Source organism: Suricata suricatta, chromosome 9 (assembly GCF_006229205.1).
Source record: "Suricata suricatta isolate VVHF042 chromosome 9, meerkat_22Aug2017_6uvM2_HiC, whole genome shotgun sequence".
In the NCBI taxonomy this organism is placed as follows: domain Eukaryota; kingdom Metazoa; phylum Chordata; class Mammalia; order Carnivora; family Herpestidae; genus Suricata; species Suricata suricatta.
In genome coordinates this window covers 56,346,003-56,372,164 of record NC_043708.1, presented here as the reverse complement: position 1 = coordinate 56,372,164, position 26,162 = coordinate 56,346,003, and the positions used below count along the sequence as shown (strand labels likewise).

The following is a 26,162-nucleotide window of genomic DNA, read 5'->3' as shown; positions in this document are numbered from 1 at the left end:
TCTTCACTGGGTTATTTCGTTTATGGGTGTGGAGTTTGGTGAGTTCCTTGTAGATTTTGGATACTAGCCCTTTATCTGATATGTCATTTGCAACTATCTTTTCCCATTCTGTCAGTTGCCTATTAGTTTTTTTTATTGTTTCCTTTGCAGTGCAGAATCTTTTTATTTTGATGAGGTCCCAATAGTTCATTTTTGCTTTCATTTCCCTTGCCTTTGGGCATGTGTCGAGTAGGAAATTGCTGCAGCTGAGGTCAAGGAAGTTGTTTCCTACTTTCTCCTCGAGGGTTTTGATGGTTTCCTGTCTCACATTCTGGTCCTTCAGCCATTTTGAGTTTATCTTTGTGTATGGTGTAAGAAAGTGGTCTAGTTTCATTCTTCTGCGTGTTGCTGTCCAGTTCTCCCAGCACCGCCTGCTAAAGAGGCTGTCTTTTTTCCATCGCATATTCTTTCTTGCTTTGTCAAAAATTAATTGTCCGTACATTTGTGGGCCCAGTTCTGGGTCCTCTGTTCTATTCCATTGGTCTATGTGTCTGTTTTTGTGCCACCTATGCATTCTTAAAGAGCTTAAGGGGCCACACAAAGTAAACATGTATCATCATCACAGGGGCTTTCCTCAATTCAAAAGTATGTTTAACTCCAAAACACAATTTCCTTATGGCAATAACAACTACTTTGGGGAGGATGAAAATTCTCTAAAACTGATTATGCGTGGGGTGCCTGGGTGGCTCTGTTGGTGAAGCATCAGTCTTTGGCTCAGGTCATGATCTCACAGCTTGTGAGTCTGATTCCCACATCGGGTTCTCTGCAGTCACTGCAGACTCTGCTTCAGATCCGGTCTCCCTCTTTCTCTGCCCCTCCCTGCTTGTGCTCTTTCTCTCTTCCTCAAAAATACATAAAAACATTTAAAATAATTGATTGTGGTGATGATAACACATCTCTGAATATTCTAAAGCTGTACACTTTAAATGGGTGAATTGTGTGGGTGTGTGAATTATACCCCAATAAAGCTGCTATTTTTTAAAAATGAGTAGTTTTTAATATATTCATAGCAGATTTCATAATTGCTCTAATTTTACATTAGGCTTCTCAGGTTTTACTAGACTTCCAAATAAGCAGGAAAACACAGAAAAAGTATATTTTATTGGTATTTAAGCCTAGCACAGTTCAATTCAAATAAAATGGAACAGAGCAATTTATTTAATTGAATATAACATATAAACAATATTTTTAAGTTTCTGTCTTATCATATGATTGTGTTCATGCAAGTACAATCATCAAACTGTCCTTCTATGCATGTATCATAGCACCACCTTTTATTTGCAGTACTTGATATAAACTTCATTGTCAAACATATCTGGCTTTAGCAATGTAAACATTTGCTACAAGTAAACTTTAAAAGGTAAAAGTGAATGATACTAATGAATAAATCAAAATAAAACTGAGCATCACCACATGATAGAATCCAGCAAAGTGTTATATAATACTGTTTGAGTTAGAACAACTTAATACATTTCACAATATGGAAGCAGAAATAAAAAGTAATATGTAAACTCCCAAAATAGTGTTAAAATACTGAAGGTTATAATGTAAAATTTACCTCAGAAAAACAAGGGGAAACAACATAACCATGCAGTAAAAAGCAAATTTGGTTTAGTAGTGACGACAGTTATTTTACTGCAAAGCCTTCCTAAAATGCATCCTGAAAAAATGGTTTATTTTCTATCTCCCTTTTTAAAAAACTTATCACGTGTAATCACAGAGGCTGGGTACTTAATGGGAATTTCACATTATTTTGTCAGTTGTGGAATTGTTACCCCAAAAATCTTTCCATCTCTAAACTATTTATCCAAATGACCAAAAACATGAAATTATCTTCATGAAAATTATCACATATAAAGTCAAATAATTCCTATCCAAATCATCATAAAAATACATCTGCCTTAACAGAATAAGTACAGAAAAAATGTATACATAAGTGCTTGAAAATCACAGATATATACCAATGAGTAAGCAAAAATGTTCACATTTATCATTACTGTTGATGATTTTGCTGACTTTCTGGTTAAAATCAAGAAACTAATTTTCAAAAAGTCAGCAAGGACATTCAGTGCCACTTTGCATTTTTCTGCAATATACAAATGAGTTATGTCTCTGCAGTGCCAGGCCAACTCTATTTTTCCTCTTTAACATAATTAAGTTATAAAGACCTCAGATTTCTAAAACCAGTCATAATACTGTGGCAAGCAAAATAAATTTGTTCTTATTGCTCTTATAATCCATCTTATTCTACAAATGTGAACATTTTTCCACATGTCTCAAACCATACTAAGACGAAGAGTCTAGAGAGATACCTGTATTGGTTTCCACAAATAATTGAAAAAGGAAAAAAAAAGAAATTGAAGTATTATTTTATCTTAAGTGTCCTTAATGTGTTTAGCACTTCAGGCAGCACTTGACACAGCAAGTTTCTTCAAATGATCCATAAACACTTGTAAACTAACATCATCTGTGAGAATAGGTGCTCCAGACTCCTGGAGGAAAAGGAAAATATTTGCTTAATTAAAACATAGGGTGATATCTTAAAATGTATAGGCAAACATTTATAACAGTCATAAAAGGGATGCCTGAGTGGTTAGGTGGCCGGTGTTAGCTCAGATCATGATCTCACGATTCGTGGGCTTGAGCCCCATGTCGGGCTCTGTGTGCTGACAGCACAGAGCCTGCTCTGGATCCCGTCTCCCTCTCTCTGTCCCTCCCCGGCTTGCCCACATGAATGTACATACATACTCTCTCTCAAAAATAAAGGAATGAACATTTTAAAAAATATTAATGAATGAATAAATCAGTCAAGAAAATCACTGTAAGCAGAATAACGTCTATGCTCCTGTTATATAATAAAGAATCTGACTGGCCTTAGTCTCAGGTTCCTGAGAGAAAGACTACATCCTTGGAATTTCTTAACATAGTGTCTTTGTTGTTATTCATAAGCCCTCAGATCACACCTGAGTTTATGCTTTGAGCTGAGATGACTCAGAATGAGGGCCAATCATCAGAAAGATCAGTATGATTAGAGGGAGGTGGGAAGGAGGGGGATTTAAGGCAGCCTGAACTCTGGGGAGAAGTGAGGTGAACGGAGGGAAAACAAGGGGAAGGGGCTTGAGAGTCAATCAGTCAACTGTGGCTGATAGTAAAAAAGCAAACAAACAACCCTGGATACCAAAATTCAGTGGAGCTTCCTGTTTAGCAAATTTATCTATATGCTAGGAGGGAGACACATCCTGATTCTACGGGGAAAGAGCACAAGCTCTATATCTAGAACCCTCCCAGAGCTCACTCTGTGGGTCTCTTCACTCGTCCTTACTTGTAATCTTTATAATTAAACTGTGATCATAAATAACAGTGCTTTCTTGAGTTCTGTGAGTTGTTTGTTCCAGGGAATTATCACACCTGAGGGGGGCTAGTGAGGAGCCCACCCCTACACACACACACACACACACACACACACACACACACACGCACGCACGCACGCAGATTTGTAGCTAGCTGATCAGAAGTGCAGTAACCTGGGATTCCACCTGCAGGTGGAATCTGAAGTTGGGGACAGTGTTGTTGTGAACCATGTCCTCTAACTTGTAGAGTCTGTATCACCGTAAGTGCTCAGCATCAGATTTGCGTGGCAGAATCAGAATAGCTCCAGACACACCTCAATCTGTACAGTACTAAAGTGCTCATTTCTCTTGAATGTGTTGTCACTTTTATCGCTACTAAGGAATAAATTTCTCTTGGTAAGATTATTGCTGCCTGTCTACTAAAATACAATTGAGGGGCACCCGGGTGGCTCAGTCCATGGAGCTTCTGACTATTGATTTCCGCCAGGGTCATGGGATAGCACCCTGCACTGGGCTCCTTGCTGAGAGTGAAGCCTTTTTAAGATTCTCTCTCTCTTACTCCCTCTGTCTCTCCTGCTCATGCTCCCTCGCTCTCTCTGTAAAATAAAAAAAATAATAACAATAAAATCGCACATATTTGGGGGCGCCTGGGTGGCTCAGTCAGTTGAACATCTGACTCTTGATTTTGGCTCAGGTCATGATCCCAGAGTCAGGGGACAGAGCCCCATGTTGGGCTCTGTGTTGAGTGTAGAGCCTGCTTAAGATTCTCTCTCCCTTTTTCTCTGCCCACCCCCTGCTTAAAAAAAAAAAACTGCACATATTTTAATAGAAATGCCAGTTGGAAGGAAGAATATTTACATAGTTTCTATTTATTTATTTTTATTTTTAAATGTTTTTTTTTTTTTGAGAGAGAGAGAGACAGACAGAAAGACAGAGAGAGAATGGGTAGAGGCAGAGAAAGAACGGGACAGAAGGTGTGAAGCAGGCTTGTGCTGACAGCAGTGAGAGCCTGATGCAGGGCTCAAACTCACCTGATCTGAAGTCAGACATTTAATGGACTGAGCCACCCAGGTGCCCCTTTAGTATTTTTTAAGTAAACTATGCTTATAAGTTTTCATTCATGTCATTTTAATTGATCTCTGTGGGTTCTAAGTAACCCAAGTTAGGGAAAATTCCTAACTTTTATTTTAATAAAAAAGAAAACTGTGTTGACAGAATGACCCTGGTAATCCAATCCACTAATAATGAAATTCCTTTTTACCAAGAAAAAGGTTTTCTAGGGGTGCGTGGGTGGCTCAGTCAGCTGAATATCTACCTAACTCTTGATTTCGGCTCATGTCATGATCTCACAGTTCCTGGGATTGAACCCCACATCGGGCTCTGTGCTCAGGAAGCCTGCTGGGGATTCTTGCTTTCTGCCCCTCCCCCACTTGCTCTTTTTTTTCCTCTCTTTCTCTCTCTCTCTCTCAAAATAAATAAGTAAACATTTTTTTAAAAGGTTTTCTAGAAGATTTTATATCTGGATTTTTAAACTTTTCACTTGATACTCAAGTTCTCATTTATAAGCAGATATAAAAAAAATCTAAAACTACAGTTAATTTTCAGAGATCAGCAAGTGAGTATCAAATACAAGACGGGAATTTATAGCTCTTGTAAATTCTACTCTAACATAGGCACAGACCTGCCATAACTTCTGCTGAATAAAAGAAAATCCATCTTATTATGTATTTTTATGAGTTAATTAAAAGAATTTTAAAAACCTGTTAAGGAAAGGAGACACTAGCCCTGGGATTAAGAGCTCAGAGTTCAGAGCCAGACTGCGTGGGCTCGATTCCTTGCTCGGCCACTTACTGCCTGTATGACTTTGAGGAAGTTACTAACCCCTATGTGTTTTAGTTTCCTCACCTTTAAAATAAGGATGGTAACAGGACCTATTTCACGTGATTGTTATGATTAAATAAGTTCAACTGGGTAAAGAAACAGAACACCTGATGCACAACAGGAACACAATGTGTTTGAACTATTATTATTACCTTTGCTGAAAAATCTATTATTTTATAACACTAAAGTATTTTTCCTTATTCAACATTCATAATTAACATAGAGAACCAAAGGTCTCAAAAATAAGACTTAAACTAGTAATAACCTGGTTATTATTTATATTAAACTACATTAAAAAATTTTTTTTAACATTTATTTGTTTTTGAGAGAGGGAGACAGAGCGTGAGCGGGGGAAGGGCAGAGAGAGAGGGAGACACAGAATCTAAAGCAGGCTCCAAGCTCTGAGCTGTCAGCACAGAACCTGATATGGAGCTTGAACCCATGAACTGTGAGATCATGACCTAAGCCAAAATTGGACGTTCACCTGACTGAGCCACCCAGGTGCCCCTAAACTGTATATTTTAATGTAGAAATTCAGCTACAAAGATCTATTTTATTTGGTCTGCATTAATGTGGGCTCACAACATTGTGTTAACTAAATTATGTGAATGACAACAATCAGCTGGAGGGGAGGAGCAGTTACCCCCTTTGGAAAAGGATTTCTGTGTCCTTTCCATAAGCCCTCTGACCCAGGCATTGCCTCTTCACACTGAGAGTGTCAGATTTTTTTCTGTTCATCCAGCTTCACTCATCTGTTACTCCCTGGCCCTACAGGCATTTGATAGGGTGTCCCTGAAGAATACTATTTCAAAGTATCCTTTAACCTCCTTCTCCATATTGATTAATTACCTTTTTCATGAACTTTACTAACTGGTGCTACTCTCCTGTCTTCTTGCAATTTTCTTCCCCTAAACAAGTTTCTCTTAAGTTGTGAGATCCAGGGGTGCCTGGGTAGCTCAGTCAGTGAAGCCTCCAGCTTAGGCTCAGGTCATGATCTCATGTTCATGGGTTCAAGCCCCGTGTCGGGCTCTGTGCTGACAGCTCAGAGCTTGGAGCCTGCTTCCGATTCTGTGCCTCCCTCTCTCTCTGCCCCTCCCGGCTCATGCTCTGTCTCTCTCTGTCTCGAAAATAAATAAAACATTTAAAAAGTAAATAAATAAATAAATAAATAAAATTAAGTTGTGAGGTCCAGTACTAAAACCAATACTCAGATAACTAAAGTGTAATGAAAAGGCTGGTTTATGGTACATTCTATATTCCAAACTTCCATGTCATAGTTGGCGTTTTGTTCCACAGCAAGTGGACTGGGGTAGAGGATGATCCTGATAATGTATATGTCCATCTATTATATGGGCATACTTTTTTTCTCTAGGTACCCTCTCCATATCTACCAAGACTGAGCTCCTGTTCTCACTATAAAACTTTAGGGGCGCCTGGGTGGCTCAGTCGGTTGAGCCTCCGGCTTCGGCTCAGGTCAGATCTCATGTTCGTGGGTTCGAGCCCCGCGTTAGGCTCTGTGCTGACAGCCAGCTCAGAGCCTAGAGCCTGGAGCCTGCTTCGGATTCTGTGTCTCCTTCTCTCTCTGCCCCTCCCCCTCTCATGCTCTGTCTCTCTCTGTATCAAAAAACAAAAAAAACAAAAAAAACAAAAAAACAAAACAAAACAAAACAAAAAAAAAACTTTACCTTTCAGGAGTTTTAGACCATAGATTCAATTTCCTTATCTATATCATAAATGCTCCTTAACTCCTAAACACCTCCACAATGGTCCCATACTCTAAATCTCTGTTCTCCTGCCCAGATCTATTATACTCAATACATACTATGTTTAAGTACTGTGGAAAATCAAAAATTAAAGTGACAGAATTATTACTTCCAAGTAACTGATAATCTAACAGGAGAGATAAGGTCCATCAGAAGTGGATGAAAGAAAAAGGAATGAAGGGGCAGGGATATTATATAAATCAAGTCATGCAAAGACAGAAAAAATTTCAAGGAGTCAGTGAACTTTGAACTCTGCATTGATGGATGGCTACCATGTGTACAAGTGGTGATAGGGACAAGTCACAAAGATGGTAACATGCTTAGTAGCTTAGTATAGTATGTTACTACTATATATATGTATATGTATATATATACACACACACACACACATATACATACACACACATATAAATATACATATACACACTATACTACTATATATAGTACAGTATAGTGGAATAAGACTAAACAGTAGCTAAAAACGGGAAAACTTATTTGGATTATACCATAAAAGACCTTCAAAAGCAATATAAAGAGTTTATATGTAATTCCATAGGGGGTTATTCAAGATTAAAGATTTCTAGGCAGTACTCTGACTTAGAACTGTTTTAGGGAGACTCCTGCGGCCAGTGCCAAAATGGAAGAAGGGCTGATACTGAGAGTATATGTGAACAGTAACAGGGCTTGACCTCAGTGACCAGGAAAGGAGGGAACAGACAGGGGAAATAAGTCAAACCAATTGTGAATAGTTAGAGACAGAAAGGAGAAAATAAAATGCAAATGACTAATAGTTCCAAGCCTTGGGAACCGAGATATGGTGAGGCGCTCTGTAAAAATGAGAAAGTCAGGCACAACAAGATGATATGAAAGAGACGTTCAGGTTGGGACACTGCTTATGAAATGTCTACAGGAAACGTGAGTGATGTGTAACAGGCAGTTATGATACATAACAGTCTATAGCTCAATGTGAAGCCAAACCAAAGGGAGAGGTCTGTAAGTTAGCCTCAGATGAAAACTGAAGCCATAGGATGTATGCAATTGCCCAGAAGAAGAGGGTATGCAGAGAAATCAGAGCAAATTTTTGAGGCACCTCTATTTTCAAAAGGAAGGAGCCTTAATCCTAACCAGTGCTTCATTTATCTTCTACCCAGCCTGGACCTCCTAGTCATCTAACATTGCTCTAAATTATTGCACTCTCTTTAATGTGTCCATCTTTCTTATGATGTGCTAAATCGCCACCCAAGTCTTTCATCTTTGATGCAATACCTGAACTATAAAGCATGGCTCAAGAACATAATAGAAGCAAGCTCTAGAAATTGTTAGTAAATAAAGTGGGCCCTCATTGCTATAAAAGTTTATTTATCTGCTCTGGCTTTCTTATATTCCTTACAGCTGTCCTAACATCTTTTCTATTTTCTAGTCCCTTACCCCAGCATTTCCCACTCTTAGCAAATAATTCACTACTACTGAAGAGAAAGAGGCAATTACCCAATGTGAGCTTTCTCTCCTCAATGTCTTTCCCTGTCATCACCCTTCATACCATTTGCTTTTGCAGAAAGAAATGTCCTTCCTCCTCACCAACGCTGAAACTCCGTATCGTGCTTGTGGTCACACTGTCTGCTTCTGAGGATCTTAAACATCCATAAGTTGTTATAAGCTGTTCTTTCATCAGCATCTTACACTGGTCTACAATTAGCTCTGTGCTCTTACCCTAAAAACAATCAACCTTCTATCCTACTACTTGAACTCAGGCTAAACTTGCAAAAGAACCATTTACAGTTACAACCTCCACTTCTTTACTACCCCCTAATTCCTTACAATTCTATCTTCTATTTAACCACTATTTAAAACTGTTTAATAGGGGCGCCTGGGTGGCTTAATCTGCTAATTGTCCGACTTCAGCTCAGGCCGTGATCTCACAGTCTGTGGGTTCAAGCCCTGCTTCGGGCTCTGTGCTGGCCTACTTTGGAGTCTGTGTCTCCTTCTCTCTCTCTCTCTCCCCTGCTCATGCTCTGTCTCACTCTCACTCTCTCAGAAGTAAATAGACATTAAATAATAATAATAAATAAATAAATAAATAAATAAATAAACTGCCTACCAGAGGGGTGCCTGGGTGGCTCAGTCCCTTAAGTGTCTGACCTGAGCTCAGGTCATGATCTCACAGTTCATGAGTTTGAGCCCCACGCTGGGTTCTGTGCTGACAGCTCAGAGTCTGGAGCCTGCTTCAGATTCTATGTCTCCTCTCTCTCTAACCCTCCCCTGCTTACACTCTCTCTCTCAAAAATAAACATTTAAAAAATAAATAAAATGAAATGAAATAAAACAAAACAAAACAAAAACTGCTTACCAGGGCCATGAATGACCCTTCATATCCATCTACCCTTACCCTCCTTCAAACATCTGCAACATCTCAGAATTTTTAATCCTCTTCTTTCTTTTTTCTATAAAGTCCTCCCTCACCCATTATACCATGGTATATAGTATTCTTTTCATTTTCCTGCCACCTCTCTGATTATTTAAACTACCACTTGTACTTCCTCAAGGTTTTATCTCATCCTTCCTCGTCTCTGCATTTCCCTTGAATACGTATACACTGTGATGACTTTACTTTTTTTAATTTTTTTTAATGTTTTTTATTTATTTTTGAGAGACAGAGAGAGAGACAGCGTGAGCAGGGGAGGGTCAGAGAGAGAGGAGACACAGAATCTGAAGACAGGCTCCAGGCTCTGAGCTAGCTGTCAGCACAGGGCCCAACGCAGGACTTGAACCCACGAACCGTGAGACCATGACCTGAGCTGAAGCTGGACACTTAACCGACTGAGCCACCCAGGTGCCCCTACACTGTGATGACTTTAAATATCACTTGTCCATCATCAACTTTCACCAACTTGCCTGATCACCAAACCCAAATTTCTAAGAGCCTACTCAATTTGGCCATTTAGATGTTATCTCAAACTCAATATGCCTAAAATCAAACGTTTTCTCTCTGCCTTCCCACTTACCAACACACATTCTCCTAGTTACCCAGGCTAAAATCCTACATTTACCATGTACTCCCTCAACTATTTTTCAAAAATTCAAACCTACAGAACAGTTGAGAAAAAAGTACAATGAACACCTACATACTCCATACCTAAATTCACTAAAATTTTATTTTGCCACATTTGCTTTATGTTTCTATGTATTCTTCCTTTCCTTTTCTTTTGTTGAATAATTTGTGTAAGTTGAACTTATCATATTTTACCCCCAAATACTTTTTAAATTTTTTTAATGTTTATTTATTTTTGAAAGACAGACAGAGTGTGAGCAGGGGAGGGGCAGAGAGTGAAATTCAGAATCTGAAGCAGGCTCTAGGCTCCAAGCTGTCAGCACAGAGCCCAACACGGGGCTCAACCCAAAAACTACAAGTTCACAATCTGAGCCAAAGACAGATGCTTAACCGAGCCACCCAGGTGCCCCACTCCGAAACACTTTAGGATATATCTCCCAAGTTCAAGGACACTCTCCTATATAACCACAAGAGTAGAATCACACTTAAGAAATTTAATATTATACCTGTATCTGATATATAGTCCATATTCAAATTTTACAAATCATCTCATTTATAGCTGTTTTATCTAATCTAGAATCCAATCAGAATTCAGACTTTGCATTTAGCTATCTTGCCTTAAAGTACCTTTTACTTTCCTACAACTTCTAATCAAACCTCACCGGTTCCACTTTTGAAATAGCACCAAAATCTATTCCTTTTCACATTCTTGTCTTCAGTTCCCCTCATTCGGATTACTTCAAAATATAGTTTCCACCTACAGACTGCTATCAATTAATCTTAAGATTCGACTATACTATCTAAGGCTCAAATTTGCCCCTCTGTCCAAAGGCCTTTAGTAATGTTTTATTACTTACCATCAAAGACTCAGCTCCTTGGCACTCAATTTGGCATTCAAAATCCTCTACAGTTTAACCGCTCAATACACTTCCAGTTTACTATTCTCTTCGTCCCTACATGTGCTCTATGCCTGTTCTCTACCTGGCATTCCCTTCCTCATACAATCTCTACTTCTTGAAACAGTTACCATTCTATATGGAAGTGTCCCCTTTTCCGAGCTCTTTTCTGATCGCATACGGTCTCCTGCTGCCACCATGAGTTCTCTTCCTCTCTTCCTTCTCTAAACCCTCTATGTATCTTTCTAAAAGAACATATCTTATAGTGACTTGTGTATTTTATTTACTCAGATATGTATCTTATCCTAATATCAAACTACAAGCTCCTTAAAAGTAGGGATGATTGAGGGGTGCCTGGGGGGCTCCTTAGTTGCTTAAGCGTCTGATGTGGGCTCAGGTCATGACCTCACAGCTCATGAGTTCAAGCCACAGATGGTGCTCTGTACTGACAGCTCAGAGCCTGGAGCCTGATTCAGATTCTCTCCCTCTCTCTGCCCCTCCCCCACTCATGTTTGCTCTCTCATGCTCTCTCTCAAAATATAAATATTCTAAAAACTTTTTTAAAAAAAGCAGTTGGGGCGCCTGGGTGGCTCAGTCAGTTGAGCATCTGCCTTTGGCTCAGGTCATGATCTCATGGGTTCGTGGGTTCAAGCCCTGCATCAGGCTCTGTGCTGACAGCTCAGAGCCTGGAGTCTGCCTCGGATTCTGTGTCTCCCTCTCTCTTTGTCCCTCCCCCATTTGCACTCTATCTCTCTTTCAAAAATAAATAAATGTTAAAAAATTTTTAAAAAAATAAAAAAGCAGGGATGATTGAAATGATGAATCACTAAATCCTATTCCTGAAACTAGTATTACCCTATATGTTAACTAACTAGAATTTAAATAAGAACTTGAAACATAAAAACAAAGAGCAAGGATGATCACTATGTACTCTAAAGTACCAATACAGAATCCTGTACATTGGCTACTCAATAAGTGTTGATAAATTGTATCAAGAGGAAGGACTTCTAAAAAATTAAAATATATTAACAATGATTCCCAGGCTTCCTGCCTCTCTTGTTCAACTACAATCCCGAACCTCTTCCAACTTATTATGTGTTGCCCTTTTGTAGTTCATGTCCTAGCATTAGCTTATTAAATCATCCCTTCCTATCTTATATTATACACTATCTTGTTTGTCTCAAGGATGTAGTACTAAACTTGAAATATGAAGAAATTCTATTTGATATAGTCACTTATTTTCTATGGTGCCACCAAATGCTTACTTTGATTTTTTACTCATGTTTTCATTATTTTTGCAACAGAAATCATTAGCAAATATGTAGGAAAATGTGTAGTTCTCATTAAAATGACAAACTATAAATACATAAACAAATAATTTCCAAGATCCACTATTTACACTTACCTGTCCCCAGGCATACATATTATTATGAGTCTGGGAAGGGTTGACTTTTGAAAGCAGAAAACGGGCCTTAAAAGCAAAGAAGAAATAACATCCATAAAAAATAGATTTAGTCAGAATGAGCTAAACAAATACATTATGTAATCTAGAATCAACTTTATTTAACATATTCTGATAAATTTAATTAAAAGGCAACTTTTTTAAAATGAACTAATTTTGGAAATATGTGAACCCCTACATGTTACAAATAAATCAATGTGCCCTCTTCTCTCTAAATCATCCATTCAAGACAACAAATAATAAATTATTGAGTCCAAAATTCAGTATATAAAAATTATGTGTGCAACAAGTATGACAAGACTAGTGTGAAATTTACTAAACACTTGGTCTGAAACATCATCAGAGGGTTGAAGTTCCAAAAAGTAACCTATACATTCTTTAAACAATGACTCTCAAACTTTTTTAAACTGCAGGCTATTCCATAAGACAAGTTACCCAACATTTAACCGTCTATGCATTAAGTCACATCATTGTGAAAATAATAACCAAAATAAAAGAGGACAATAGCACTAGACTCTGGTGAGATGGTGAGACATTAATGAGAGAACTAGGCATGAATTATAAGTTCATATTGGAAGAACACAGTCACGTCTTTTTCATAAAATCTTTTTCTACTCTTTGAGTAAGCAGCTTAACACAAGAACACTGGCTCTAGAATCGGAACACCTAGATCCAAATCCCAGTTTCTCCATTTACTGTGTTTCCTTGGCCACAAGTAACCTACGTCTTGGTCTTATTATCTGTAAAATGGAGGTAACAACAGGACTGTTAGGAGGGTCACATGGGATGAGGTGTGTAAAGGGCTATCAGCTTTGCAAATTCTCAGTACATGGTAGCTCCTATTATAAATATAATAAAACCCCAAATATAACTGCTATCATTTCTGAATAATAGTTACTGATATTTACCATCTACTTTATAATACTGTGCTAGGCACTAAAGATACTACAATGAATGAAGCAAGGTCCCTGCCTTTAAGGAGAAGAGAAACAAACTTGTAATAACCTGCAATTAATTTATTATAATTCTAATAAAAATTACAAGGGAGAAGAAAAATGTATTTTAGGAATATACAGAGGTGCCTGGGCACCAGGGTGGCATAGTTGGTTAAGTGTCCACCTCTTGATTTCTACTCAGTTCATGATCTCACGGTTTATGAGATTGAGCCCCACATCAGACTCTGTGCTGACAGCACAGAGCTGCTTGGGATTCTGTCTTCCTCTCTCTCTGCCCTTCCCCTGCCTCCTCACTCTCTCTCAAAATAAATAAAAATAAACTTAAAAAAAAGAGTGTATGGGGGTGCTTGGGTGGCTCAGTAGGTTGAGCATCGAACTCTTGATTTTGGCTCAGGTCATGATCCCAGGCTCATGGGACTGAGCTCCATGGCAGGCTCCATGCTGAGCATGACACCTGCTTGGGATTCTGTCTCTCCCTCAGCCCCTTTCCGCCACTTACTCTTTCTCTAAAATTAAAAAAAAAAAAAAAAAAAGTGAGGTGAGGGGAAGCGTCTGGGTGGCTCAGTTGGTTGGGCATGCAGCTTCGGCTCAGGTCATGATCTAGCAGTTCACAAGTTCGAGCCCCGCACTGGGCTCTGTGCTGACAGCTCAGAGCCTGGAGCCTGCTTCGGATTGTGTCTCCCTCTCTCTCTGTCCCTTTCCCACTTGCGCATTCCCTCTCTCTCTCTCTCTCTCTCTCTCTCTCTCTCAGAAATAAACATTTAAAAAAAATTTTCTAAAAAAGTGTATGTTAAAGGGCCATGTGTAGAGGTACATGTATCTTATTTAATCCTCGTTATTCTAAAAACCACAAACCCTTTTGTGGTATCATAATGCTTTCCTATTACATGATATTTTCTAGAAAAATGAAATGACAGAAAAACTGTCATGAGGAAAACAAAAAATTGTTACCACAAATGTCATATTCATAGACCTTTGCATTAAATAAACAGATTAAAGAAAATTACACTGAAAAAGGTACACTGAATTATTTTCCAAGTTGTTCTTGCTCAACAAAAGTGGACAAACCACCATAACATCATCCTGGCTCTGTTCTTAAATCGGGGCTAGTGGCAGAAGATGGGAGAAACTGCTAGCTTTAGGCAAAGGGTCAATAATCACTGCTTTGCTCTCAAAGCTAAGGCAAAAAGCAAGCCTATTTTTCCTTGTAAACGTTCTCCTATCCATCTCCTCCCTCTGTTACTTGCCTTGGGAAGCAGTCTACACAAATTAAAGTCAGAAGGCAAGTAGCACCAACTCATAACAAAACCAGCAACAAGCAAACTGACAGTACTCACCTGGCTACCTCCATGTTCAGTGTCAATGTATCTTGGCATTGGGAATCTGGAGTGCAGAATCTCCTGCGCATCATCCACGGGGGCTTGTAGAAGATGGCGGAAATTTTCATATTCTGGCATGTCTTGGTATCCTGACTTGCGCCACTGAGCAATGGTCTAATTTTAAAACAATTAAAATTATTACTTTTAATTTTTTGCCCATTCAAAAATCTTTAGGAGATTTTTACAAAAGAATTAATCTTTAGAAAATAAGAAAATTACAGATCATTATTTCATTTATCTCAGGTTTTAAATTAACAACACTAATTTCAGTATTTTTTAGTAAAAACATGCAAAATGAGTTTATTTCTTCTCCTTTAACAGTAAAAAGAAGTAATAAACCAGAAAAGCTTTTAAACACTGTGCTTATCTTATCGTTTTAATGTTAGTTAAAAGCTATCTACTTAAGCTTATGATAAACAAGGGGGATTTCTGTTAACTGAAGACTTCCCAGAGACTTCAAAGTTAATCACCTACTATTATAAAATCTTTATCAATGGAGTTCTGTCTGGCAAGACATGTAAACATAAAAACTCTAATAATAATAGCAATAACATTATAAAGATACTTGTAAAGAGCACCTGAATCAATTATTTTATTAAGGTAATGGCTCCAAAAAGCATGGAACTAAATCATCCAAAAATTTAAATTTGGTTTGGTTCCTAACTTAGCTGCACCAATCAATATATACTCTGTGTCACTTTATATTTGTAGTTAACAGAGGAACAGTCATGTCTATTTTAGACTTCTTCTTTAATCACATTAACAAGCAATTTAAAATTATACACACACATACACAAAGGAAAATACTCCACTCTGTCATGTAATAGGCATTATTCTTAAAAATTAAAGGACATTAGTGCTGATATCAATTAAAAAATAATAATCAACAAATCTTTCAAAAGGTCTAGAAAATATTATTCAAAAGGATATTTTGAGTAATGCCTCTACTCTTAGAGTGCAAATCTAAAATCACTTACAATTTAAACAATTGGAAAAATAAATCTGCACAAGTTACTAGAATTCTAGATTAGAAGTCTGAGTGTGGGTCTATGAAGAAACAGTCTCTGTATCTTTCAAGATATCCAGAAAACAGTGCTTTCTTATACAGAGGGTGCATTACTGCTGAATGAGTAAGCGCAGTAACAAACAGACCTCTGCTACATTAACTGGAGTAAAGCTCCCTGGGTACTCAAATATTCTGCTCTTTTCAATCATTTACCATTCCAATTAAGTGAAGGTACAACTTTTAATTCACTTACGCCTTAAATAAGTTCTTAGACCAAGTGGAATATTTTAAAGAACACTTTAAGATACTTTATATGCATCATACAGAATATAGAATACTTTTTAAATGATTACATGAAACAATAAAAGGGAAAGCCTGCCTATGGACGAACGCAGACTTTCCCCTCTTGATGTCTTCAGGTAAAACCCAAAAGTATTATACTCCTATGTATACATCAGTGCTCTTACTTTCTCAACACTATGCTTTGTGTAAAATCCATTTGTCCAATAGTATGTGGACAAATGGACAAAATAACTACAGGTGGGTCAACTGCAAATGAAGTCCAGAAACCTGTAGAAGGAAAAATCATATTAAAATCTATTATATAAAAATGGAAACAAATGTTTATCGTAAAGGAAACAGTAGCCATTTAGTAAAGAGGGGAACGTTTAATACTTTATTGCACACACATGCATAGCTTTAAACACTATGGAATCTTACCTCACCATGATAAATCAAAATCTGGAAGAACGTGTCCATGAGAAGAATGCGATCCGCAAGAATGCTGCTGCTATCAAGAAGAACCGGCTAACAGAAGAAAACAATGAGAGAAGAGGAAGGTGGAAAAATAAATTACTTAAAGATACAAAATAGATCTTTCCAAGATATTTTTTAAAATTTAAATTTATATCTTGTAACTTAAAAGACCTTGCTTTCATAAATTCTTGCAGTATGTTTTCATTTTCTGAGAAATCACAACTGAGGAAACAATCAAAAACCAGAGTAGAGCCGAGTGAAAATCAGGAATAACTCCTAAAGTCTGATGCTGGCCCCACTGAGTGAGAGGGGAAAAGCTTGGGAAAGGGCAAATTTGGAGACAAAAAAATAGTTCTGAATAGGAAATGAAAGGGAATGGCCAGAACTATTGACATAAATTTGGGTATCACGTGCATGAAGATGGAAATTAAAGCTATGTGCTTATACTGCATCCCTCAGAGACAGGAAGACAGATAAGAAGCCAGAGATACAGCCCTGGAGCATGGCAACACGTAAGAGATCTGAAAGAAAGAAATCAGCAAAAAGAGACTGAGAAGGAACAGGCAGTGATTAGGAGGAAAATCAGTAGCTACTGCAAAGGTCAGAGTAACCTAGGACAAAAGAATCCTCATTAGATAAATGCTGTGGAGGGTTCTAGCAAGATGTAGGGCACTGTAGCTGCCTGGCAAGAGTTGTTTCAGTGTAATGTTAGGGACAAGAATCTGAATAATCAGGGCGCCTGGGTGGCTCAGTCAGTTGAGTATCTGACTTCGACTCCGGTCATGATTTCATGGTTTGTGGGCTCGAGCCCCGTGTAGGGCTCAGCAGCGTCGGGCTCTGTGCTGACCGCTAGCTAGCTCAGAGCCTGGGGCTGCTTCAGATTCAGTGTCTCTTTCTCACTCTGCCCCTCCCTTGTTCACACTCTGTCTCTGTCTCTCAAAAATAAATAAATGTAAATAGAATGTGAGATGAGATCATATAGACAACAGGTAACTTCCTGAGTTTAGCCACAACCGAGACCAGAGAAATGGGGTGGCAATTAGAAAATGTGAAGCCAAAGGTAGTTCTGTTTGTTGGTTTTTAACGTGACTGCTATTTAGGGTTTTATGTTAATGAGAATAATCCAGAGGAAGAGCAGGCGATGACGCAGGAAGGAGGATAACTCCAAAAGCAAAGCCTTACGTAAATGAAGCTAATGGCGTTTGTGGATTAAATGGCAAGGTTGGAATTTAACAGGAGCAAGTAACAGGGATTATGGGATTCCAACTCTCTTCTAGACACTAATCTACATTTTCCAGGTATCTACAACTTACATATATTACTCTGAAATAAGAAATAAAATCTCTAAAACTTTCCTTCCTGATTCAAAGAACGGTAAGGCCAAATACATAGCTAGACCATCACATTAACAACATATATTTTCTAGAAGAACAGAAATTATGACAAACTACTAAAATTATAGTAAGAAAACAATGTTTTATACACTATTTTTTACAAAACAGTGAATAAAGGCATCATGAGAGATCATTAATCAGGAGATATTATAAATACCCTCTTTACACTGACCGTTCTTAAATACTATTTTCAAAGATAGCCATTATATACTTTTAAGTGGTAAAACAGGCAATATTAGCTATGAAACAGAAAAACTGTTTCTTTGATAATAGGTTAAAATAAGTGGGACAGTTTACTAAGAAATCTAAATGGATAACTTTACCATCACCTAAGTATACATCTTTATAATCAATGTATCCCATGTTCAGAAGAGACAACAGGAGCATGAATTTTAAGCAAGAGGCTTTGCTCAGACAGAAAGTCCTGTCAGACACTAAACCCCGCAATAAGCTACGGGTTCTAGAATCATTACCTCTGGACACTGTTAAAGATATGAGAATAATCATAAACCCTAGAGGATTTGAGCAGCCAAATAACTATATAAATTGATCTTAAAAGTTCCTTCCACCTCACTTTTTCTATTTTTTTAAATGATTTCCTAGTGCAATTTAGCATATAATACACTCATAAATATTTTTAAGTAAATAGATGAGTAATGTAACATAACTTCTAAAACTAAATTCTTATATTTATTAACTATACTCCAAGAAAAACTTAGTTGCTGTCGCTTTTTAATGACATACATCGCAGTAACAACCAATTTTTGTTTCTGCCTCTCTTACCTCTGGTGGTCCACTAAAAGAATATGCATATAGAATGGGCTGAATCATGATGAGGGACTGGGTCAAATCTTGACGCATAAAATGGTGACGATAATATGAACTCTCATCAGGACTATTGTTAAAAACTTGTAAGAAAGGAGATCTTCTTAAATGAAACATAAACTACAAGAAAAAACATGTGAGATAGCTTTTACTGATTTTACTGCAACAGGAGTTTACTATTACAAAAGCATCTGATTATAACTATTAATATAATAAAACAAGTTATAAAAAGACCATTCTAAATTGTATTCCTCAGAATCTTACTATGATCTTTATGAGTTATTTAAAAATATAATTCAACAACATGGGATGCCTGGGTGGTTCAGTCAGTTGAGTGTCCAACTTGTGGTTTTGGCTCAGGTCATAATCTCAGGGTCATCGTGTCCTACACTCCGCATGGAGTCTGCTTGGGAGTCTCTCTCTCTCTCCCTCTGTCCCTCTCCCCAGATCACATGTGCATTCTCTCCCTCTCAAAAAATTAGTTAATTAGGGGCACCTGGGTGGCTCAGTCAGTTAAGCCTCCGACTTTGGCTCAGGTCAGATCTCACATTTGTGGGTTCGAGCCCCACATCAGGCTCTGTGCTGACAGCTAGCTCAGAGCCTGGAGCCTGCTTGCAGTTCTGTGTTTCTGTCTCTCTCTCTCTGCCCCTCCCCCTCTCATGCTCTGTCTCTCTTTGTATCAAAATAAATAAAACATTAAAAAAAAGTTTAAAAAAAAGTTAATTAAAAATACACGTGTGTATGTGTGTGTGTATAAAATATATATACATACATATATACACATATATAATTCAACAATTAAAAAATTAAACCAAAAGAGGTGACTCAAAAGGAAAACAAAAATAGGAACAGAAACTCCTTGCTCAGATCTAAGTTATTCAAAGGCTGATACTACATGGTGCATTATCAGCATCCTTTCTTTTTATTCCACATGTCTTTGGCCACAACTCTGAACTTTTTTATTACTATTCCTTACCACCATCAAAAGACTCCAAGAGAACATAAAAATAGATGAACAGATTTTCTACTTTTTGTAGGGCTCCCAAAAGTTGTACTGGGAAGGTCATCATTGACAAAAAAAAAAAGAAAAGAAAGAAAGAAAGAAAAGTACTTACATATACCCACTTGTTCATAATATTTAAGTTCTTCCTCATCCCTAAGAAACATTCTCTAGACTTTGTTTCATCACTTCTTTCGCCTTTCACTTTCTTTCTACCCACCCCTCATATGAAAGAACTCAAAAGGGGAAGAGTCAGGCCTGAATAAGGGTCTCAGATACAATCAAGGGAGTCAGCTGTCCAAAAAACTCTCATTTGTCTTAGTTACCTCCCAACTTCTTCAGTCCTCAGGGCCCAAGTGCATATATGTCACTCCTGCCTGGGACTCAACCCAGGGTTCTCTCCCAACACAGACAGGTCAGTGACATTCTCCATCCTTTTCTCTTTTCAGTGATTAGAACTCACTACGAGGCTCTCTCATCCCTCACCACTTTAGCCATTCCAGTATACTCACAGGAATGTGTAATTGGTAAATTTGGGGGTAAATATTTTAAAAATAAAGACCTTCTTTAAATATAGTCTATGCCACCTTCTAGAAGAGCATCAGGCTTTGAAATCCCAAAGAAAAAATTATTTCTGGGTCCTCTGCTATTTCCAAAATAGGGGAAAAGATGGGATGCCCAAATCTCTTGGAAGATGTATCAACTATCAAGAGAGAAGGCTTGCAGTTGGGAGAGAAGAGAAAGGCAAGTGTATGGCTTTCAGTCAAATACTTATTAGGCTAATGCTTTCATTCTCTTTCCTATAAGCTTCTGCTACTATTATGAGGCCTAAAGATTCCCAAATCAGAAACAGTTTTGCCTGCTTTAAAACAAATAGATTCTGCCTTTTGCTAGTTCTCTAAAACTGCAACCGAGGCTTAGGGAAATCTCCCTGTATAAACCTGAAGTTTTTACACCACAGAGCAATAAAAGCTTAAAAAAAAAAACAGTTCTGAGAAGAAAGTTGAAGGTTTACTCAAAGTTTTCATGAGCAAAAATTTAAATTTCCATGTCTCAATATAATCATCATGCCACGCTGAGCAAAAATGCTCCTGCTTCTATAAAGATGTATCACAACATTAACTTGGAAGGATTCCTCTAAGTTTTCTGTAAATTTTGTATATCTCTCATAGCGTTCCTCCTTTCTTTTCTGCATTAGGTATATTTCAGATGTCACCCCTCAGACTGAAAGCTCCTTGAAAGGAGGATCCATGTCAGTCACCTTTATTATCCTAAAGTTCCCTGCACACAGAACTCAGGTGAATAAATGTTATTTATGCTCCTCATCATATAAACAACCTAGATTTTTAAAAATATCTATCAAAGTAAGATAGATTTCATTACCCAAATGAAAAAAGTTCTATAAGATAAATCAAATCAGCTTCTTTCTGTTTACCTGGTATATCCCCTTCAATTTTTCTGTAAGACTAGCTGACTGGTAAAGTTCTTCCTTTTGGTAATACTGTAATTAGGTCCCTTATATCAGACTGAAAGCTAATCTGCCTGACACCTAATTCTACTCCACAGTAGGATTCCAGTGTAAATTTCTATTCACCACAAATAGATGAACATTTTCAAGGCCATCATAAAAATACTATACACTTAGGAGCGGGTATAAAAAGAAAATACTATATACTTTTCATTGAGTACTCAAGTACAGTAGTAATTTCTTAGCTATCCCAAACTTATAACATTACCAAAAGAATAACCCAGTCCTTTAAGATGAGTAATAAAATACAACAACAGGAAAAGTTGAGATCCAATGCTACTGTGAACACTAAGAAAAGAACATGTACCTTTTATCTACTCACCTGTGGGTAAAGGGAGAAAGTTTCTGAAAATCTGAAGGAACTTGGGTCATCTTTGTGGTACTCTCCAAATTTCTGACACTAAATAAAATAAAATGTGTTAGTAATATTTTCCGTGGCACACAGCTTACCAACCCTCTTGGCTATACATTTTCTATTTTTAAAAAGTTATTACTCTTTTGAAGGCAGATACTTGATATAGGATAAAATTCAAATATTGCTTATAGACATACCAAGAAAATGATTACAACCAAAGAAATGCATTTGAATTTAAGAAGCAAACAATATATTGCTCCAATGAAGTAACAACTCCTCTTTAAGTGTTTGGATTTTTTTTTTTGAGAGAGAGAGAGTGGGCACAAGTGAGGGAGGGGCAGAGAAAGAGACAGTGAGACAGGGAGAGAAGTGGGGGGTCACCCAAAGCAGGACTTGAGCTCATCACCTGACAAAGGACTCGAACTCACAAACCATGAGATCATGACCTGATCAGATGTTTATTGACTAAGTCACCCAGGTGCCCCAAGAAATCTTTTTTTTTTTTTAATTTTTAAGTAAACTCTATGCCCATCATGGAACTCAAACTCACGACCCTACGTCAACAGTCACATGCTCTATCAACTGAGTCAGCAAGGAGCACATTGTTGACTTTTATGCTTGGGTAACCAAAGATGTCCAAAGGCTAATTTTCAGAGTTGGACATATTTGATACATCCAAAATTTTTGCTTGTATTATGAACATTTTTATATCACCAAACATAATCTATTATTTCACTTTTAATGGCTGACTAGCATTCCATGACATTAAAATATATACCATAACAATCTTACCCAATTCCTCACTATTAGCATTTATATTTATCCTGTTACATCGTTAGGATAAATTCTTAGTAGAATTTCTAAGTAAAAAGGAATTTTTTTAATGTTTATTTTATTTTTGTGAGATAGAGACACAGCATCAGCAGGGGAGGGGCAGAGAGAGAGAGGGAGACACAGAATCCGAAGCAGGATCCTGACTCTGAGCTGTCAGCACAGACCTCTATGTGGAGCTCAAACTCACAAACTGTGAGATGAGGACCTGACCTAAAGTCGGATGCTTAGAGGGGTTAGGCTTTACTAGGAAAGCCCCAAGAGTCTTAAACAAGAGAGGTTTCCTGGGCCAAGTCTAATCAGATGAACTGTTTATCCAATGTAGCTAGCAGCACAGCTACTGGGAAAACATGATTACTGGTTAGTGGTAAAACAAAAGTCTAAGATGGAAAAAAAAGCAAGTATCAAGTTTAAGTTGTAAAAGGATGTCACTCAATAGAAAAGGTCAGGAGTCAAAAAAGTAAGGGACAAAACAAAAAAAGGTGAGAAACAGATCCATGAAGCTGGGCATAAATAAGATGGACTCAAACAAGAGACTGATGGATATGACGAATCATACGTTGATACCAGTGTCTTCAGTGATTCTGACCAAGAAGAGCAAGAGCTTACAATAAAAGTGTCAGAAGCAAATGTGGTACAGCACCAATCTGGCCATAATGCCCCATTATCTACAAAACAGTCTTTAAGATGTTTGGTTCTGGGGCACCTGGGTGGTTCAGTGGGTTTATCATCCAACTTTGGCTCAGGTCACAATTTCATGGTTTGCAGGTTCAAGCTCCACATCAGGCTCTGTGCTGACAGCTCTCTCTCTCTCTACTCCTCTCCCATGTGTGCTCTGTCTCTCTCTCTCTCTCTCTCTCTCTCTCTCAAAAATAAACATAAAAAAATTTTTTTTAAGATGTTTGTTTCTTTTCTTTTTGAGTTTTTTTTTTTGAGAGAGTGCATGCACACAGGCTTGCACACAAGAAAGGGACAGAAGGACATAGGGAGAGAATCATAAGCAAGCTCCATGTCCAGCACAGAGCCTCAGATATCACCATCGTGAGATCACGACCTGAGCAGAAATCAAGAGTCAAACACTTAACTGACAGAGTCAACCAGGCACCCCAAAAGATGTGTATTTTTTATTTTTATTATTATTATTTTTTAATGTTTACTTATTTTGAGAGAGAGAGAGAGAGAGAGATAGAAAGAGACAGAATGTTGAGTGGAGAAGGGAGAGAGACAGAGGGAGACATAAAATCTGAAGCAAACTCCAGGCTCTGAGGTTGTCAGCACAGAGGCAGACGCAGGGCTCAATCCCACAAACTGTGAGATCATGCCCTGAGCTGAATTCAGACATTTAACCCACTGAGCCCCCCAGGTGCCCAAGATGTGAATTTTTAACAAAAATTAGTCATCAAGAAGAAAAGAAAATAATTATATTCACTATGCCAAATTATGGCGAGAAGTTTAATATAATTTCATAGATTTTTTTCATTAGCAAAAACTTATATAAGTAGCTAAAAGGTATTACTAACCCTTTCTCTATTTGTGTTACTGCTACAGCTGAAATTTTACCAGTGCAGAATCAGTACAAAAATGTTTAGCTTCTGTAATTAAGGTTCATTGGTCATCACCTGAAGCTTTACTTCAACTGTATACTAATATGATTCAATCAAAGAAAATAGAAAGAGCACCTTCTCACCACTTTTACCATATATAAGGGTCTTTTAGTCACTAGGAGTTCATAAGAGGCTGTGACTTTTTAAAAATTGATGGTTGAACTCTGCATACCATAAAATGCCAGCCACGGTGATGGACAGTTTTCTAAGTTATCCTATGAGCATTTCTTCTAGCTATCTTTCAGTCCCAGGTGGCAGTAGGCAGTAGGACTATGCTCACTTGGAGAACTTCATGGTTTCTGATGTAAGACAAGGGAGGACACCAAGGCCACCAACACCTGGTGAAAGCTATTTTGCCCAGAAAGCAGGGTGAAAGTCTGATAATGTCAGCCTCTCCCTCCCAAATTAACCGCCACTAAGTTCCTCTTATACACATTTGCCAAATGAATGATAGGAAGAGACAAGCTAGGCGTGCCTGGGAGGTTCAATCATTTAGGCATCCGACTCTTGGTTTCAGCTCTGGTCATGTTCTCATGGTTGTGAAGTGAAGCCCTGCATCAGACTTCACATGGAGCCTGCTTGGAATTCTCTCTCTCCCTCTCTCGGCCCTTGCTCTGCTCACACGTGCGCTCTCTCGCTCTCAAAATAAATAAATATGATTTTTAAAAATGGAAGAGATGGAGCACCTGGGTGGCTCAGTCGGTTGAGTGTCTGACTTCAGCTCAGGTCATGATCTCAAGGTTTATGAGTTTAAGCCCCGCAATGGGCTCAGCACAGAGCCTGGAGCTTGCTTCGGATTCTGTGTCTCCCTCTCTCTCTGCACCTCCCTGCCTGCACACTGTCTCTCTCTCTCAAAAAAAATGAATGTTAAAAAAAACCTTAAAACAAAATGGAAGAGACAAGCTATACTGATGTGACAGGAGAGTAAAATTTTCAGCATGCCATGACTCATCTATTCTGTATCCCCAAAAACCTTGCACTGACGTTGTAATGTTATAAAACTGCAGAATGTGTAGACATGAATTATATTGTTAGGTTTTTGTAATTTTGTACTTTTTGTTAACTGTCTCATTGCTGTTTACAAGGCCATTCTGTTTCATATTTTAATAATGTTTATGTTTTACAAGCATGTGAAACAATGCAGCAAATTTTGAAGTGCAGGGTTAAGACAGAAGAGAACAATTCTAGACATAAGCCTACAAAGAATTCTACAAAATTACAATCTTCTGAGACATTCCACTGCAGCAAAGGACACAGAAAAGGTCGATCTTTACAATGAAAGCTACTTAGCAGTGGGTTTCATGTGGACTGATAACCAAGTCGTACTATTATATTTTATGTCATATTTGATAACCTACAAAAGCAGAAATAGTTCTAGTAAAACAGCAAAAGCACTTCCCTACAAATCACAGCCATTTGGCAAATAAAGGTGATTATTTCAAACACCTTCTTCTCAAAACAATAAATATTTATTAAAAACAAAGTCACTTTCATTGAAAAGGCTCAGGAAGGGGGATGCCTGGCTGGCTAGTGGGTAGAGCATGGGACTCTCAATCTCAGGGTCGTGAGTTAAAGCCCAACACTGGGGATGAAGCCCGCTTTAAAAAAATAAATAAATAAAATAAGATTTAATTTAATTTATCCAGAAAAGGAAAAGTCATAGAACTAAAAATAAAACCTAATAACGCCAACATATAAAATTACAGAAAGTAAAATGCTAGGACAAGATGCAGTCTGAGAAATTGAAAAGGTTCCATTTTAAAAACAATACAACATGTGAATGTATTAATAACACGTCATATGAGGCTGAAGAGATTTGTGGAATCAGCTAAAAAATAAAAGCTTCTCTATTCAGGCTGATGAGTCAACAGACTTCACTAATCTCATGTCAAATTGCTAAATGATAGTGAAATTCAAGAAAATTTTTCGGCTGTCCTAAACTAGCAAAGGTCAAAATATACTTAATATCTTATCTTCCTATCTATAAACAGTGGTTCATCTTGGAGGAACTGTGTTGGCATTTGTACTGATGGTGTCCAATCAATGGTTGACTCCATGAGAGGTTTTAATTGGGGCTTAATTGGGGCT

General features: G+C 37.8%; 1 protein-coding gene across 1 annotated transcript in view; it reads right to left on the bottom strand.

Moving 5' to 3' along the window:
• Positions 1–1,119: 1,119 nt before the first annotated feature.
• The window catches only part of SEC23A (Sec23 homolog A, coat complex II component), a 57,608-nt gene continuing 32,565 nt past the window's right edge, over positions 1,120–26,162 (bottom strand). Inside the window, exons 15-20 of the mRNA XM_029951973.1 lie at positions 21,607–21,684; positions 18,715–18,876; positions 16,502–16,588; positions 14,734–14,889; positions 12,384–12,449; positions 1,120–2,531 (exon numbers count right to left, since the gene is read on the bottom strand). Of these exons, the coding sequence (XP_029807833.1) occupies positions 2,442–2,531; positions 12,384–12,449; positions 14,734–14,889; positions 16,502–16,588; positions 18,715–18,876; positions 21,607–21,684 (639 nt within the window). The 3' untranslated portion in view covers positions 1,120–2,441. The remainder of the gene's footprint in view (positions 2,532–12,383; positions 12,450–14,733; positions 14,890–16,501; positions 16,589–18,714; positions 18,877–21,606; positions 21,685–26,162) is intronic.